Source organism: Erpetoichthys calabaricus, chromosome 8 (assembly GCF_900747795.2).
Source record: "Erpetoichthys calabaricus chromosome 8, fErpCal1.3, whole genome shotgun sequence".
NCBI classification, from domain to species: Eukaryota; Metazoa; Chordata; class Cladistia; order Polypteriformes; family Polypteridae; genus Erpetoichthys; species Erpetoichthys calabaricus.
In genome coordinates, this window is record NC_041401.2 from 62,946,199 (window position 1) to 62,964,547 (window position 18,349).

The 18,349-nt window shown below is 34.4% G+C and overlaps 1 protein-coding gene across 1 annotated transcript in view; it reads right to left on the reverse strand.

Annotated features, from left to right (window-relative positions):
• pitpnm3 (PITPNM family member 3) overlaps positions 1 to 18,349 on the reverse strand; it is a 280,043-nt gene that overhangs the window by 52,703 nt on the left and 208,991 nt on the right. Inside the window, exon 10 of the mRNA XM_028806634.2 lies at positions 15,395 to 15,565. Coding sequence (XP_028662467.2) covers positions 15,395 to 15,565 — 171 coding nt within the window. The remainder of the gene's footprint in view (positions 1 to 15,394; positions 15,566 to 18,349) is intronic.

Genomic DNA, 18,349 nt, shown 5'->3' on the forward strand with positions numbered 1-18,349 from the left:
TTCTAATTTGATTGTCCAACCACTTGATTGTTGCTACTCTTTGATACCACAGTAAACGAGATATATTAAAATACATATTTCATTTCCATAAACAACACAAATCAGCTGACCTGATATACTCTGTTCTCATGTGCCCAAGCCACTTGTTCACCAATATACTCATTACCTGAAACCTTGTGGAAAACCCCAAATAGATGTGGTGTCAAAACTTGATATGAACTTCTGAAATTGATTGATACTACACACAGAAAGACTAAAAAGAAAACTGCAATACTCCAATAGATATTTATTTTTATCTATCTCTCTTTTCCCAGTGGAAACATTTTCCATTTGTAACTATTCTTTCACAACACTAGGCTTACCTTTTTTTTCTTTTTAAATACACAAAATTTTCCTATTGCTACACGGACACTATTGGTTTTGTTCCCTGTAGTGATGATAACTGACAGGTGTCCACTGTCATATATAAACAAAAGGTATCTCTAAAACCAGAAATTTATTGAAGATTTTTTTTTCTTCTCCATCTTAATTTAGGAAATGTATAACATCTAGTGAGGCATCAATGAGGATTGCTAGAAAAAGTAAAACATTATTAACATTATTAAAGAAAAGAGAAAACAAAGACACAAAAAAGTGAGTAAAACTCAGTTTAGAGAAATGTGTTGTCCTACCCATTGTTGCTACAGAAGGCAATCCTGAATCATGTGCTTTCAGAGACACACACCACAAGATACATACAAGAATGGAGGTGAATAGTTAGAAGGTATTGCCTGCTGATGGTGGTGGTAGCAGTACAAAAAACAACTGTGTGAAGTTTATGACCTGGAATTAGACCTTGCCCGAGAACATTTTTACAGCTAAAATGATGAATTCTGAGGCAAATTACTTCAATCTAGTAAATTATAGCCAAACTGTAATTATGCTGCCTTAAATAATTTTCAGTTTTTCTCAAAACTGCTTAAACGGCTCCTGCTATGAAAATTAGCTCTTGCTTCATCGAGCTCCAAATATACATTAGCACATCTGGAAATGCAGCTCTGAAACTATAATGAGCTACAACAAGAAGGAAAAAACAGAGTGAAGGAATAGATGGAAAGCAATGAACTAGAAAATAAAGAACCAAACAAAAAGGTGAAATATCAGTATTTGTTTTTTCTTAAATTCAAGATTTACATGAAACAAAAAACATAGATACAAGCTTATACAATGTCATTTGACAGAAGGAAACTAAAGGAAATGAGAACACTTTCAAAACTTAACACTCCTGATCATTAGTTATGCTAATTTCTTCCCAGATAATGTTATCATTAAAAAGTGCTTGGTCATTACTTGTCCTAACTGATGTAAACTGTAATGTGGATTAACTTTTCTTCAAAATATGTCTGTGAGTGTCTGTAATAACTACAGTACATGCAAATCCTTCTGTTCTAGCTATTTGCAAGACATTGGAGTAGGCCATATTTACTAGGAGTATTTTGAGTTATAATAATATTTTTTTTTATTTTGCACTTAATGGCATGCACTGATGTAATTTTTCGCATTTTTGCACACTTTTACCATTAAAGAGAGCATTATATGGATGTCCACTTTGAAACAATGTCATATGTTATCTAAACTTTTAAATAAAAATAAAACAAATAAATGTCAAACCTTTCAGTTTTTTCCATCACCATATCTTTTATGAGTCTGATTACACTTGCATAAAAGGATCATGGTGTGCTGGGAGCAATTCTGGGGCACTGTCCTATGAAATTAAACAGTTTTTCACACTAAATCATTTAATTAAAAAGAGCAAAGGCAACATGCTTCAGCAACAACTGAGAACATCCCTGTGTTTATCATATTTTCTGTGATCAGATAACAATGAAATGAAATTTCTCCTCAATTACTGTTGGCACCAGTTCTGCATTTGTAACTTGCACTAACCTGGGAAATACTCAACAACCTATAAATGTATTAAGGATCTCTTCTTTCATATATTAGTATACTTAATACTTTTATTTTTTAAACTAAATTAATTTAAAAAGAGATAAAAATAGAAATGTCTTTATTTTATAAATATTTACAGCAATCACTTTAATCTATGAAAATGGAACTTTCACTTTTTGAAATGACTAGAATATGTTAAGAAAATCTTACAAATCTGACAAATGTTTTAAAAAACACAGTGAAATTTCACAGTGCATTTTGTCAATATGTCAATAACCATAAAGCATTCTGGACTGTTTTAAAATATCAATAACATATATTAGGCAACTTTGAAGTTGGAGAGAAATGAAAACACCAGAGAATAAACTTAGCTGAAAATGGAACAAGGTCCCTAGTGCTTACATCTGTTCATGCAGATCATGAAGCACTGAAACACCGATTTATTAATTTATTAACTATTTTTTTTTAATACTGTATTATCATTATGTATTTAGCAAACAGAACAATGCAGCAATACATTATACAGTATTGCTTATGTATCATCCTGTTTGACATTCCTGATTATCACACTCTCCCATCTCCCAAAAATCTCATTGAGACAAGATGTTCTTTCTGGCAGAACTCCAAATAGAGAGATAAAAGTGAGTGAGAGTTTAAAGATATTTCAAAGACCTCTGATAGTCAACTAAAAACAGAAATCTTGTAGAGCTATGCTACAGGTAAGCAAAAACATGAGAAAAGGGAAACTGGTTTCTGATAGTGTGTGTCCCAGGAGACATCTAGTGGATTTAGAATTTACAGAGTTATACAGTTTATGTTTACATTGTACTCATTAGATGCTGAAGTTCCCTTGTTGAAGTAATGGCTGTTTCTCTGCCTTTCCAGCCCACTGGCCCACAGCTTGGCTTGGCAGAGAGATTGTCAATTTCTGATCCACAAAGAGGAAGAGGTCAGTTCTCAGCTGCCCAAGCAAAGAATGGCTCATGAGCTTTTAGTTTCTGAGAGCAGGTTTCGGAGGTTTTCAGTCAATTTAATAAGTGAGACCAGAGCTCCCTGTTAGTTCCCAAAAAGTTCCCTTGAGAGAGCCACCAGAGACACAGTTAAAGAGTGTCCCCAGAGAATATCTTTAGATGGGATGAGTGAAACTAGTTTAAACACTTGAATCCCTGAATCCTATGAAAAAAGACATAATCCCGGGCCACCTTAAATTCCTTTGTACCTCCTCAACAACGTCTTTGTTTTGCAAATCTGTCAATCAGCACAAGCAGCAAGCAGCCTACTATTCCATCTCCCCCACCGACGCAGCTCAAGTCAAACAAAAAGTTCTCCCAGCTCAAGTCTGCTTATCTGGTTGTGAGGTGCCTGGAATTGTATTGGGTAAATAATATATTGTTATTTGGAACACATGCATTTACATAAAGAGTATAATGTATGAAGACTCAAGCCCAAATATGCAATAAACATTTTCACAAAATGTATAACAAAATAAGCGTGCTTTTACTCAAGAATATAACCGAAGAAAAAAGAAATCGGGTTAGGGGATGATGCTGACACGTCCACTTGGCTGGTGCAGAGGTAAAAACTGCTGTCTCATGATCAAGAGGTTGTGAGTTCAATTCCGGGTCGTTTTCTTGCATTTACCATTTTGAGTAGTGAGCTGCTCTTATTCTTACTACTAGCAAAATACATGCGCTTCGCAGCAGAGAAGTAGTGTGTTAAAGAGGTTATGTAAACATATATATACATATACATATATATACATATCTACATATACACATATCTACATATACATATATATATACACATCCACATATACATATATATACATATACAAATTTACACATCTACATATATATATACATATGTACATATATATACATATAAATATATACATATCTAAATATATATACACATATATATATATGCACATATATATATATATATAAATATAGACATACATATATACATACATACATTGACATATATATATATATATATATATATATATATATATATATATATATATATATATATATATATATATATATATAGCAAAATACTCACGCTTTGCAGCGGAGAAGTAGTGTGTTAAAGAGGTTATGTAAACATATATATACATATACATACATACATACATACACATATCTACATATACATATAAATACATATATATATACAGTATATACATATACATATCCACATATATACATATATATATATATATATATATATATATATATACACATATCAACATATATATACTCATACATAAACACACACATATACATCCATCCATCCATCCATACTCTTCATATATACATATATACATACATACATAGTGCGTTGTAACACGGGCTGTGATTGTTACATGGGAGGGAGACGACAAATCACAGCTTCCCGCTTTCTAATCGGGCCTGTGATTGGTGCTTTGACGGATGCCCAGATCCCACAGTATCTCCCCTTAGGAGTGGCGTTAGGCAAGTGTAATTGAATAGCGGTGCTGCAAGTTTAGCTTTACACCTGTTTTTAAGGCTTATTGACTGAAAGGGGCTTTCATGAAAAAACTTAGGGCTTTGCTACAGGATACACCCTCCACAAGTTAAGGAAGTAAAAATAAAGGTATATATTTCTGTTTTATTTAAACCTTTTAAGTTTGTATGCGGGCGGCATGGTGGCGCAGTGAAAGGTGCCAGTTAGGAGTTCGCTTCCTTGCGTGGAGTTTGAATGTTCTCCCCATGTCTGTCTGGGTTTCCTCCGGGTACTCCGGTTTCCTCCCACAGTCCAAAGACATGCAGGTTAGGTGCATTGGCGATTCTAAATTGTCCGTGGTGTGTGGGTGTGTGCGCCCTGCGGTGGGCTGGCACCTTGCCCGGGGTTTGTTTCCTGCCTTGTGCCCTGTGTTGGCAGGGATTGGATCCTGTATTTAGGATATAGCGGGTTGGATAATGGATGGATGGACATTTGTATGCATAGCCCTATTTGCCTGTTTTCGTTTTTTTTCTTTCTTCAGTAATATTTCAGCAAACCCGGAGCTTGTCAGTTCAAATCCTGGTACTGACACCACTGTGTGACCCTGAGGAAGTCACTTCACCTGCCTGTGCTGCAAAAAACAAAAGTAATGTAACAAATTGTATCTCAGATGTTGCAAGTTGCTAGAATAAAGGCATAAGTAAAATAGATAAATATGTATTATACACATAGGAAGTATTAATTTATTTTCAGTTAAGTCATCTGCAGCAAACCTTTATAAATGAGGGTTTCTCCTTTTTAGATAGTGCAAACTGTTTCTTCTTCATTGAGGTTTTCTCTTGGAGAGCTTTTTTCATTTCATTGAAAATTAAAGCAGCAGCTGCCAAAATATGTAGCTTTCTTATTAATTTTTCAACATTGTGTAAAATAACTTCATAAAGTAACATAAAAGGTTTAAATACTGGTTATCCTTTTACACTAAAATATTACTAAAGAGATACAAAAAAAGTAAAATGCATATGTTCTTTTTCTTTAAGGAGATTAAATATTACTGAAGAAAGAAAAAAAAAACTAAAACAGCCAAATGGGGCTATGCATACGAACTTAAAAGGTTTAAATAAAACAGAAATATATAATTTTATTTTTACTTCCTTAACTTGTGGAGGGTGTATCCTGTAGCAAAGCCCTAACTTTTTTCATGAAAGCCCGTTTCAGTCAATAAGTCTTAAAAACAGGTGTAAAGATATTGACAATAAGCTACGCAAACCCACCAAGACATGGAATCGTTTAAATCAAGTATCATTACATCTTCCTTTCTTAAAGAGAAGTAAGGCAGTACTTATAAGCTTACATATATATATATATATATATATATATATATATATATAGACATACATACATATATATATATCTATATCTATATATATCTATATCTATATTAAGGATCAGTTTTTTTGTGAAACAGCCTTAACACAGCTTTTCCGCTGTTTTATAAACGAACGCCAAGGAAGGAGCCTTTTTATTAAATGCAAGGGTTCTTCGCTTTTTTTTTTCTTCTTTTTTTACTATTGTTATAGTTCTGTTTGTATACCACGTTGTCAGTTCAGCACTCCGGTTGTAATATGACCAAGCCGTGCAAGCACACTCTTGAGAATGCAACGTATAGTTGTACAGGAGAAAAGCAATCTTGCCTGAAATCAATGGCAACCTTTTGTAGGTCTATGAACTTAATTTAAACTTTAGGTTTACACGGTGCTTTGTTTCCGAAGTACCTGCACTCATGAATATGTCTGTATGCGTCATTCGCTCAAATCCCCGCGCTTCGCACCGGCGAAGTACTGCTTTTAAATTTTTATTAAGAAGAAAAGAAAACCTTTTTAAATTTAGAGAAAATATAACAATAACAATTTGTTAAGGATCTCTTTTTTTGTGAAGCTGCCTTTACTCGAGTGATCACTTCGAGCTGACTTGCTGGCTAACCATAAGCGTTACCTGGTAGGTAACCACCCATACAATCAGATTGTGAATCAGACTACGAATGCCTGCAATGTAATTACCCCGATCTACATGCTGTCAAATAAATGAACCACACACCGTGGCGCAATTTTAGGGGCTTAGCCTCTAGCGCTGACGTCCGAGGTTCGATTCCCATAAGGGAGTGAAGTGAGCGCTTCGCACCGGCAAAGTACTGCTTTTAAATTTTTATTAAGAAGAAAACCTTTTTAAATTAAGTCTTAAAAAGAGCTGTAAAGATATTGACAATAAGCTACGCAAACCCACCAAGACATGCAATCGTTTAAATCAAGGCGCGAGTTGAAAAACACCATCCCATAATATTAGTTAACGATTAACACATTTCTATATGTATTGTAAGCATACAATACAACTGATAATATGTTGCGCTTATTTATCTGGTGTACTGACATTTTTGCTTGTTTAACGGCTGAAATCCAACGTGGTTTGTGCCCTTCAGAATGAAAACAGTTTGCATTTATCTTTTTAATAAAAGGCGTGCTTTTAAGCCTGAGAAATCACCCCGTAAATCCACATGTTTAATTGCACATGTATTAATATGTATGCTTACACGAACTTAAAAGGTTTAAATAAAACAGAAATATATACCTTTTATTTTTAGTTCCTTAACTTGTGGAGGGTGTATCCTGTAGCAAAGCCCTAACTTTTTTCGTGAAAGCCCGTTTCAGTCAATAATTTTTAAAAACAGGTGTAAAGATATTGACAATAAGCTACGCAAACCCACCAAGACATGGAATCGTTTAAATCAAGGCGCGAGTCGAAAAACACCATCCCATACTATTAGTTAACGATTAACACATTTCTATATGTATTGTAAGCATACAATACAACTGATAATATGTTGCGCTTATTTATCTGGTGTACCAACATTTTTGCGCGTTTAACGGCTGAAATCTAACGTGGTTTGTGCCCTTCAGAATGAAAACAGTTAGCATTTACCTTTTTAATAAAAGGCGAGCTTTTAAGCCTGAGAAATCACCCCGTAAATGCACACGTTTAATTGCACATGTGTTAATATGTATGCTTACACAGTATTAAAAGACACTCAAAAATTAACGTCAGTATTAAAAGACACTCAACAACATCATTTACCTTTGTTCCTGCGTTTGACAAAAGGCGAGCTTTTAAGCCTGAGAAATCACCCCGTAAATGCACACGTTTTATTGCACATGTGTTAATATGTATGCTTACACAGTATTAAAAGACACTCCAAAATTAACGTCATTTACCTTCGTTCCTGCATTTGACTCGTGCTGTAAATCTCTTCCTTATTTTTAGTTCACATGATTACGTAGGAGGCATGATGACGCGATACGTGACTCCGCCTCCTCCATTAGAGTATATGGACAAAAAACAGGTTCCAGTTATGACCATTACGCGTAGAATTTCGAAATGAAACCTGCCTAACTTTTGTAAGTAAGCTGTAAGGAATGAGCCTGCCAAATTTCAGCCTTCTACCTACACGGGAAGTTGGAGAATTAGTGATGAGTGAGTGAGTCAGTCAGTCAGTCAGTGAGTCAGTGAGGGCTTTGCCTTTTATTAATTAGTATAGATTATATAATAAAAACATACATTTGATTTGAGTCTACAACAGCTGGTGTAAATTTATGGTACTTGTAAAGGTTAGCTTTTTTTTTTTTTAATTATTTAGTTTTATTCTCTCAGTCATGTTCACACTCCCCCCAATCTGACACTGTTAGTTTTCAAATAAAGATGTAGTATAACAGAGGTGAACTCAGGTGAGGAAATGGGTTCTACATCGGAGAAAAAAAAACAGAAGCCCACCCTACGAGAAACATCCAGTCACACATAAGAACAATGCAGCTGCACCAGGCGTATAGGTGACAGATGGCACAGTTGGGATGCAGCAAGAGGTTGGGTGTCATCCTGCCAGTGAATCTGCCACACACATGTCCTTCAATGAAGCAGCAGGGCCTACAGAGCTCACCAAGGTATCGTGCAAAGTTCTGTTTACGATTATGTTTTTTGATGGTCTTGATATAAAAAAAACATTTATATGTTACTTACATAAAAGCCACATCAAATGACGCTGTTGAGGAGGTGTGAAGTAATTTAAGGTGGCTTGGGATTATGACTTTTTTCTTAGGCTTCAGGGATTCTAGTGTTAAGGGAATTTATAGTTTCTCCTAATTGGATTAAAGTCTTTCATTTACAAAATCAGTGTCTAATTAAAAGGAAGTTGATTGATTTACAACTCTTTGTTCTTGCTTGCATCCATTTTGTACATCCTCTGTCAAGAAATCTGAATTACACCTTTGTTATTACATGAAGTACAGGCAGATCCTGGTACAAAATAGAGTTCAGTCACTTAGTTTGGAATGTAAGTGGGTTTTTGAATGCCTGTTAAAGCCTTGCAGAATTGGCAATGCCCACTTTGTCCTACACCTTTGCATATTTCGGTCTAACTAGACTGATGGCACACTTATTTTTTATTTTTCCATCACTGTTTTCATGGTGCAGGTAAAAAAAAAACATTAAAATGAAGTGCCTAATCCAAGCCTTTATTCACTAAGTAAGTAAAAAAGCCAATCAGCCTTTGTCTAAGTCAATGCAGACATCACACATAACATTAAAATTTTTATAAATAACGTAAAAGCTGATCTGATTACTTGCAAAGTTTGCTCTGTAAAGTGCCTTTTGATGTGTAAGCAGTTAATGGTGGTATATAAAATAAATACTGCTTAATTGATTGATGAAACTCATTCATGTTTCATATTCATAAAGGTTTACAGTAGATCACATTACTAATACCTAATGGTCAATATTTCTTAACTAATGAATGAAACATGTTATGAGCTTTATATTCATTATGACTTATACTTTACATTCATAAATATTTAGATTTCATTACCAGCAGTTAACTGTAGACACTTCTATGGCATTATGATTTTTACTGATGAAAGCATTATGGAAAAGTCTATATTGCTTTTAAATCTCTGCAAACCACTTGATCAGTTCATATGCTGAGCGTCCATTCCATAGAAAGCTTTTAAAAAGCTCACCTTATCAAAAAGTCATACAGCAGCTGATATTTGTCAAATTGTTTCCAGTACGACTAATAAACTAATAAAAGTTTCACAAATTTTTTCTCAGAATCTCATACTATATGTGTTTAGGGTTTTTGAGGGTGCATTTCAAGCATTTTCTGTTACTTCTATCATAATTTTTTTCTTCTTTATTTTAGACGTTGGTGGTATATTATTCCATGTTTGAGATATTATCAAGACGAGTATGGATTTCTATGTCACTATCACTGCTGCTCAGGTAATGTTGCCAGCACACTTCGTGCCACTTTTAAAACGAAACAGGGAGGTACAAGACTATACCAAAAATTGAAACAAAACAAAAGAAAGGCACACTTTTATCTCTGCTCTGAAGTAGGAACAAATACATTGTTTATGAGGAAAGATTTTTTTTCTTTAATTATGGGTTTATTTATTTCAAAATAATGTCCAGTCCAATGTAATTAAGTCAACTGGCCAACTTAATTTTTTTAACAGCCTGAAACCTTGTTTATATTATTGGGCTAAAATAGTCTTGTACACTATATATATGTTTCTGACCCTATCATGTTACTTTATTTGGAATCTGTACACACCCTGACTGAAATGGCCTGATTTATTCTATGAATATTTTTAATCTATCTTTTAGTGAATAAGTTGTCTGGTTATAGTATTATCTGGATATTAACTCCTGCTTTGTTATTTGACCAAGATTTTGTCTAATGTTTGCAGGGGCATATGCTTAATCTCTGCCCTATAAAAACGGAATTTTCAAAAATGTGTATTTGACTTTTTAGCTGAGTTTGCACATAATGTGCAAAGCACCTATATCGAAAGCCCATGTCTGTCTGTCCATCTGTCTGACCAATTCTGTTGAGATGTGGCACTCTTAATCTTTTAAGAAATTTGTTGAGACAGTTCAATTTTCATCACAATATTTCAAACAGATCATGCTGTACGAAGTTTCAAAATGCCAAAATTTCTCAGTGAAAATCATTGGTGAAATTTGTGAAATCGTTCATCTTAAAACAGAGAAACATTCTATGTGATTTCAACTAGGGATTAGTCTACCGTTTCAATTTTACTTTGTGAGCGGTTACATGAACTTGAATATCTTGTATATTTTCGTCTTTTACTCGTCTGACAGCTATTCAGATGCCCAGTGCAAGTCAGTCAGATGCACTGCAGAGTGTGTGCACGTGAACAGCTCACAGCGTCTTTTCCTGCTGCTTTAAGTAAGTTAACTGATAGAAGACAAAAAAGGTCACTTCTCTGGAAATAAATGGAAGAGTAAACCAATGATGTATTGTAAGCTTAAACAGTAATAGACTGAACTGAGTGAACAGTATTATCTGTATATTATTATTGTAAAGAATCAATGTTATCAACCTGCAGCTAAATGGTGTTTGAACTAATTAATTACATGGGAAAGGTGCAGCTGCCCTAACTGACATAAACATGGACAGTGGTGTGAGGAGGTGGGTGGCTTTTATTTGCAGATATGCATGAACAATCGCAACAAGCCCCTGATCTTATTGACCACTGTATAAAATTCCTATTCCTGTTATACAATAAATCGGGTACTTTCCAAGTTCTTACACAGACAGACAGACAGACAGACAGATCTTTATTTGTTTTCAAGGGTAAATTTGGCTTTTTACAGAAGTTCTTTAAATAAATAAACAAATAAATAAATACACACACACACTTTGGTCTGTACACAGACCAGAATGACTATACATCAAGAAAATGAAAAAGAAAGAAAGCTTCTGACTTGGTAGTCACAGTCATCGTGAGGCATTATGCAGACATATTGCTGTTGGTATGAAGGAACCCTCGTAGCATTTCTTGACACGCTTTAGCTGAATACTGTAATTTGTTAGGTGAAAGTACTCAGTGTTATTGTGTCAGAGAGAGGATGTGCAGCATTGTTCATTACGGCACTCAGTTTTGTTTTAATTATCTCCTTTGTTATGACCTCCAGGTGGTCCAGAGTGCATCTTATTTACTGAACTTGCCCTTTTAATTAGTTTGTTGACTTGATGGGTCACTCTTGAAGAGATGTTACCAGCCAAGTATACCACAGCATAGAAAATCACACTGGCCATCACAGAGTTATAGAAGATATGAAGGATGCCAATTTCCACATTAAAGCAACGTAATCACCTAAGAAAAAAAAAGCCTGCTCTGCCCTTCTTCCATAGTTCCTCTGTGTTCCATGGCCAGCCCAACCTTTCATTAACATGGACCCCCCAAGTACTTGTAAGAGTAGACCATCTCTTCCTCTACCTTCCTAAATAATGACTGAACATTGAGGCTCTTTGGTGCGGTGAAACTCAATCACCAGTTCCTTAGTTTTGCTGATGCAGACAATTCTCTTTCCATCAAGAAACAAACTTCTTCACTTGACTCCTATACTATGTCTGATCCCCTTTATGAATACACCCCATAAGTGCAGAACCATCTCAGAATTTCTGCAGGTGACATGACCTGGTGTTAAATTTGTAGTCAGAGGTGTACTGAGAGAAGAGAAAAGGAGACAGGACTGTTCCTTACTTGGTCTTCAGTTATGAACAGTTAACACTGACAGTCAGAGATGGACTTGTCATTGGCCATTCCAGTTGACCTGGTAGGAGTTATTGATGTAGTAGGGTAAGTGTTTGGAGACTGGTCATTGGAAGATTTAACAAATTACTATTTTTCTTTTGCTAATATTAATAGATAGATGGGAACTTGTTTCAGTTCCTTTTCTCCTTTCATCAGTTAATATTGATACTGATTTTATACTTGTATTGGTCAATTTGTATTACTAGATATTTTTCAAGTACCAATTATTGGATACATCTCTAATAGATATACTTTCAGAAATGTTATGTCTCTCTATTATAAAAAAAAAAACCTGGAAAAAAAAGCAGGGTGACGATACATGATCTTCTCGGAAGACATTTAAAAGACCTGCGAGACAAAAGAGACTTGCCACGGAGCGGCTCGCGGGGACCGTAAACATGAGACTTGGTGCCAAGAGATTGCACCAGGGCCGTCTCATGGGGTCGTGGAACATGAGATTCTTGCAAGACATGCCCTTCTTACCAAATAAGAGCACGGCCAGCCAGCAAAACACTCAGACATGTAAATGTACGTAGCACACACAGAGCCTGTGCTCTCAGCACATATAAAGCGTATAAGGACAATACGTTCTAGATGAAAGAGCAGTGCGGAGAAAAGAGACCCAAAAGCATTGGAGAGAAAAAAAGGCAGATAAGAGATTATGAAAGCAGTGGAATTCGAAAGGCTCAAACAAACGATGGCGCGATACACATGCAGAGAAAGGTACAGAATATGAAAGCAGTAAAATTCTAAAGTATTGTAGCATCCCAGCCAAGTTGAAGCCTTTTTTGTTTTAAGTGACTGTTAGGTCCGATTGAGGGAGGGCGGAGTACAGCACGGAAGACTGATAGCGGAGTATTGATTGATGCGGTAAGGGGGGTGGCGAGACCCGGGGGAGGTGGGGTCAGAGAGGGTGCTAGAAAGTTGTGTTTGGGGTTACGAAGTCGGCGATTGTTCAAATAGAACTTCTGCGACACTTTATTACGTCAGTTGCTACAGTATAAAAAAAAAAGATAAAGATCGCATTAGCGCAAACAGAAGGTAATTAGTCATCAGAACCAAGTGTAATTGAAAAAATAGCAGGACAAATCAAGGTCAGAAATAAAAGGCAAAGAGTGGAAAACAAAGTCTTTTCGCCTTCGCAACTTCATAAACTCGTTCACAAACTTACACATGCAGAGCAGATTATGAAAGCAGTGGAATTCGAAAGGCTCAAAAAAAAAAAGTATGAACGATACAAATGTGGAGAAAGTTAAAGAATATGAAAGTAGGAAAATTAGAAAGTATAAAAAAGAAAGTAAAGATCGCAGTAGGGCAAACAAACAGAAATTATTACTCGAAAAAGGGAAAATAATCACCACGGACCAGGTGTCATTGAAAAAAAAGCAGGACAAAGCAAGGTCAGAAATAAAAGACAGAGTAGAAAACAAAGTAAATCGTCATAAAGAGGTTAAAAAAGGGGGCCAAACACATGCAGAGCAGGTTAGAGATAATGAAAATTGGAATTCAAAAGACTCCAAAAAAAACGTAGGTGTAAAACACATGCAGAGCAAGATACAGAATATGAAAGCAGAAAAAAATGACAGTGTCAAAAAAAAGAAAGTAAAGATCGCATTAGCGCAAAGAAAGAGAAATTATTACTCAGAGAAATAATGAAAAGGCGAATAAAGATTGAATATATGGACACAGGTGATATGTCAGAAATATGTAAATATTGTAAGGCTTTGAATATTTGAAGTTTAAGTCAGAGAATTTCAAAAATGGGGTTTACCTCACATGCATTTATTGGTTACTTTGCAAAAAAAATTATTAACTGCTGATGATGTTGATCGCTTTGTCTGTGCTGAAATTCCAAACAGAGAAACCTATTCTGAATTATGGTACAAAGTCATTAAACACATGTCTCACTGACCTCATTTAAAAGATTCAGCATATTGGGACCCAGAAGATTCCAAATATTGTTTTTACATAAGTTCTGAAATAAAAGTGAAACTAATGAAATAGCAACAATTCAAAGAAAAAAAAATCTTAAAATTGTGCATCCAGAAAACCAAACACGGGGGTTGGCGAGCGAAGCGAGCAGGGGGCGAAACCCCCTAGTTTAAGAAAATTTTAACAATAATTAGCCACACACCCTCCACCACAGTCTGCTGGATATGAAAGCTATTGAACCATCACAGGCCAGTTTGTGCTCTGTGTTTAACTCACTTGCAAAATGCTGTTAAAAAGCATGTAATTAATGTAGTCTACCAACACATGTAATTGCATTCTATTATCACTATTACTTTTGAATATCACTCAATGTTACAAAACTATTTAATAAACAAAAATGTTATAGCTGACTCTTGGATGAAGTAAATAAAAATGTGAAATGCTCCAAATTTCATATCAGTTAACTTAGTCACTGAACGCACCTGACTATTATGTTATGCATACATTGTCTAAGTTATTTTAATTCAGCTGGATCATGGCAATATAATCATAACTAAAATTACAATAGTGAAAACAAATCATATGTGCAATTTTCAACAGTGTTTGAACAGGCAACAAAACCAAACATTTATTAGTATTTAACACAAAATAATTAACACAACAAGATTTAATAATATAAATGAATATAAAAATACCAAAATCAACATTTCAAACTCAAGTGTTTTCAATTCCCTTTTAGAGATATTTCATTGTTAAGAACCATACTAATTAAAACATATTACATATTAGAATATTAGAACAGTTTTGACGGAAAAAGGCCATTCACAGTAACAACTTGTCCATCCCATTCAGCCAGATTCTGGAAATCAAGATTTGAAGGTCCCTAAAGTCCTACTCTCCACCATACTATTTTATGTAGACTCTCTTTGAAGCTGTTCAACAAGGAAAAATCTCAAAGTCATTACTAATTTTTTAATTATTAGGAAGCATCACATTTTTCTAATGAAAATAAAAAAAGAAAAAGATCAGGTGACTGTATTTTTTCACCATTCAGCATGTAAATATATCAAAAAGAACATTGTAATTATTTAAGTTTTTGAAAACCTCTATTTATGATGACAAACAGTATTTTTATGACAATTTCCTGATAACGCTTTGACATTATCTTTTATTTAATTTCTATTTGATGTCATCAACATAATGGAAATATCAGCATGAATTATGCAAATAAAAGTATAGTAAAATTAAAAAAGTTAGACTCAATCCAGCAATTTCAATACAAAATGTGAGAAAAGCACTACCACTTAATGTTTAAATATAAAAAGGTCAAAACATATGAAGCATGTACAGCTTCCAAGGTGAGTGCTGCAAGTTATATGCCTTACTCATAAATATCTTACCAAGAAGATGAGACCTTCCATCACCGAGGGGATAACGCTGATACCGTGGTACAGCAAATGGGGCAAGCTCATGGAAATGAGAGTCAAGAAGAGGTTCTAGGCGTGAGGCTGACGGATCAGCAGGGTGAAACAGGCTGTACAACTGATTGCAAGCTGGTCGAACTTGAGTCACTGAAAAGAAAACAAAAACATGAAGCTGTACCCAGTTACTGAGGTACAGTATTATGTATGTATCATGGCATAAACTCAAGAGGATCACCACATTGATGAATTTTTATTAGGCAAAACAAAACACATGGAAAACAAATGTGGAGGGCACACTACTCCAGATATATGACTAACATGTACTTTACTACATTTAGTATGAGGCATGTAACTGATTTTTTTTTGCAAGATAAGACTGTTTAGTATCAGGTTATTCATATATATCTAACATAATACTAGTTACCACTGCAAGCCATTTTAATTCTGCAGTTTACTACAAAAAATCCATTGTAAATACTATAATTTGAATAAGCATGCCTTTTTGATCACCCTTAACTGAACTAAATCACATTTTGTATGACTATGTGGTGTCATTGTTGGCGAAAAAATGAATGTAGGTGATTTCACTGACATGTCTATTATTATTATTACATATTGTAATAAAATTAAAAGTTGAAAATAAAATTTGTGAAATCTCTGAAAATAAGTTTTTCAGTCCAATAAACTGTATTATTACATTATTGAGCTTAAAACAGCAAAGGACACTAAAATAAATGATATATATATTATATATAAATATTTTTTATATTATAAAATAAATCACATGGACACAAAGAAGAGCTGAACTGTACAAAATGCACAGCAGAGAAATATACTTGTCATTTAGGTGCCAAAAGAAAAACAAAGGTTTTATAGTTAATATTGCAAGAAAAGCAGTGAATGAAACTCATAGTGATTTATTTTCCATCTGATATGTGAATAAGGAAGGGAAAGAGCAAGGTACAACAAAATTATTTCATATGGGAATATTAACCAGTTTACTGTAGCTTTTGGCAAGATAGCAAGAACCTTTTTTTATTAGAATGCATATACTAAGTAGACACTGATACAAACATTTGACTAGTTTGCAGTGCTAATAAAAATGTTACAGTTTATGTTGAGATTGCCAGCTGCCAGTTACTGAGCAGCATAACATACTTTACAAACTGCTGAGAGTGCACATATTATGAAATGCTAACCACTTCAAAATGCAGATATACACAGAACACTTTTCATTACATACTGTATTATTATGTTACTTCATATTCATAATGGTGTTTTCCCACCATTTTACTTTCAGATTACAATTATTCATTACAAAAACATTTAAAGATTTCCTACCATGTATCAGTGCACGCTCCCAACCTCCTCCTCCTCCTACCCTGTAAGCTCCAAAGAATATACAATTTTAAAGTAAGAAAAATAAATGTGTGTTATGCAATTTGGGATGCCACTGCTACTGGACTCTACTTTATATCATGTGCTTTAAATATTGAATAAGGATTTCTAAGTTTAAATGAATCTAATAGGACTGAAAGCCAGCTGAAGGCATTTAATTGTAGCTTTGTATAAGTTTCATAATGTATTTTTGATTTTTCCTTACTTGTTGTTTATTTATGGTCATCTCTTGTTTTAGATATGGCTTTATCAAAGTTATCTCACTGGACAGCTGATCTTTGCTATTACATTGATTGCTTGTGTTGTTGAGATATTTGATACACTCACAAGTATAAGCAGACATTGGATGGCAGGCACCTTTTCCTTATAATAAGGGCCTGCAGACACATACCAATGGTCACCTTTTCTGATCTTTGAAGTTCCTGGCTATTGCCTTTTACCATTTTTATGGAAAAACATTTCAAATACTTTGCACTTTGCCGTATCAGTGAATTTTGCCAAACAACTTTTTTCAGTCTTGGAGTATGTTTTCTGTTTCTTGGTTTTCCTCTCATTGAACTTTCTTTTTTTTCAGGTGAGTGGTACGGTACTTAGTCATTGGAGGCCACATTTACCCATACGGACAAGATAAGTGAAAAAGTCTTTACTGATTTCTTGTTAAGTCCTTCCAGTTTAACACTTTTTTTCTGTTGTGGCCTCTCTAGTATAATTACAACTGAATACTGATTAGTACCTCTCTGTCACTGTGAAAATTCTTGGTGACTGGATGTTTAATGTGTTGTAAAACAATTCTTTATTTATTCAGTGTCTGCTAGGCGTCATATGTATTTGTTTATGAATACAACAACATATTTAAAAGAGGGCATGGGTGTGCTGGTTTACATGCCAGGGACATTTTATGGCACAAAACTTCCTCTGGATAAGTTTGTAAGCAGATTTAAAATGCTAGTTTTATGCTTGTTTTATTTAAGGCCCAGGTACTTGTGTTGTACCTAAAATGCAGGGAACAAGTTCCAACGAAGTTCCGAACTCTTACTCTATTTGAAGATTTATGAGTATTGATAATATAATTTTACACCACTGACCTATATTAATCTTAATAGAGGCAAAACATTTTAAGGTTTCTACAGTATTTTATGGGTATTAAACTTCTTTCTATGACTTTACTACTGTTTCCTCATCAGTTGTTAGTATTTCCAAGTATCTTAAAAGGCAGGGTGGGAGCCTTAGGTGGGGGACTACATCATAATTTGATGTTTTATTTAATCTTTGTCTGATTCCTCCTGGGTGTTTCCATATGTATAAACTGAAGTTTTGAAGGCCAAATAATTCATTTTTGACATTTATCAACATGTGTTTATTGAAGGAAAAAAGTTAATAAAGAAATTATAAAAAAAAAGGCACACAAACACTGCAATGATGAATAAAGATGAAAAATTCCAAAAACTGCACTGAACACATGGCACACACCAAAAATAATATTCCAAAAAAACAAAAAAAAAACAAAAAAGATCAACCCCTTTTTTATTAAGC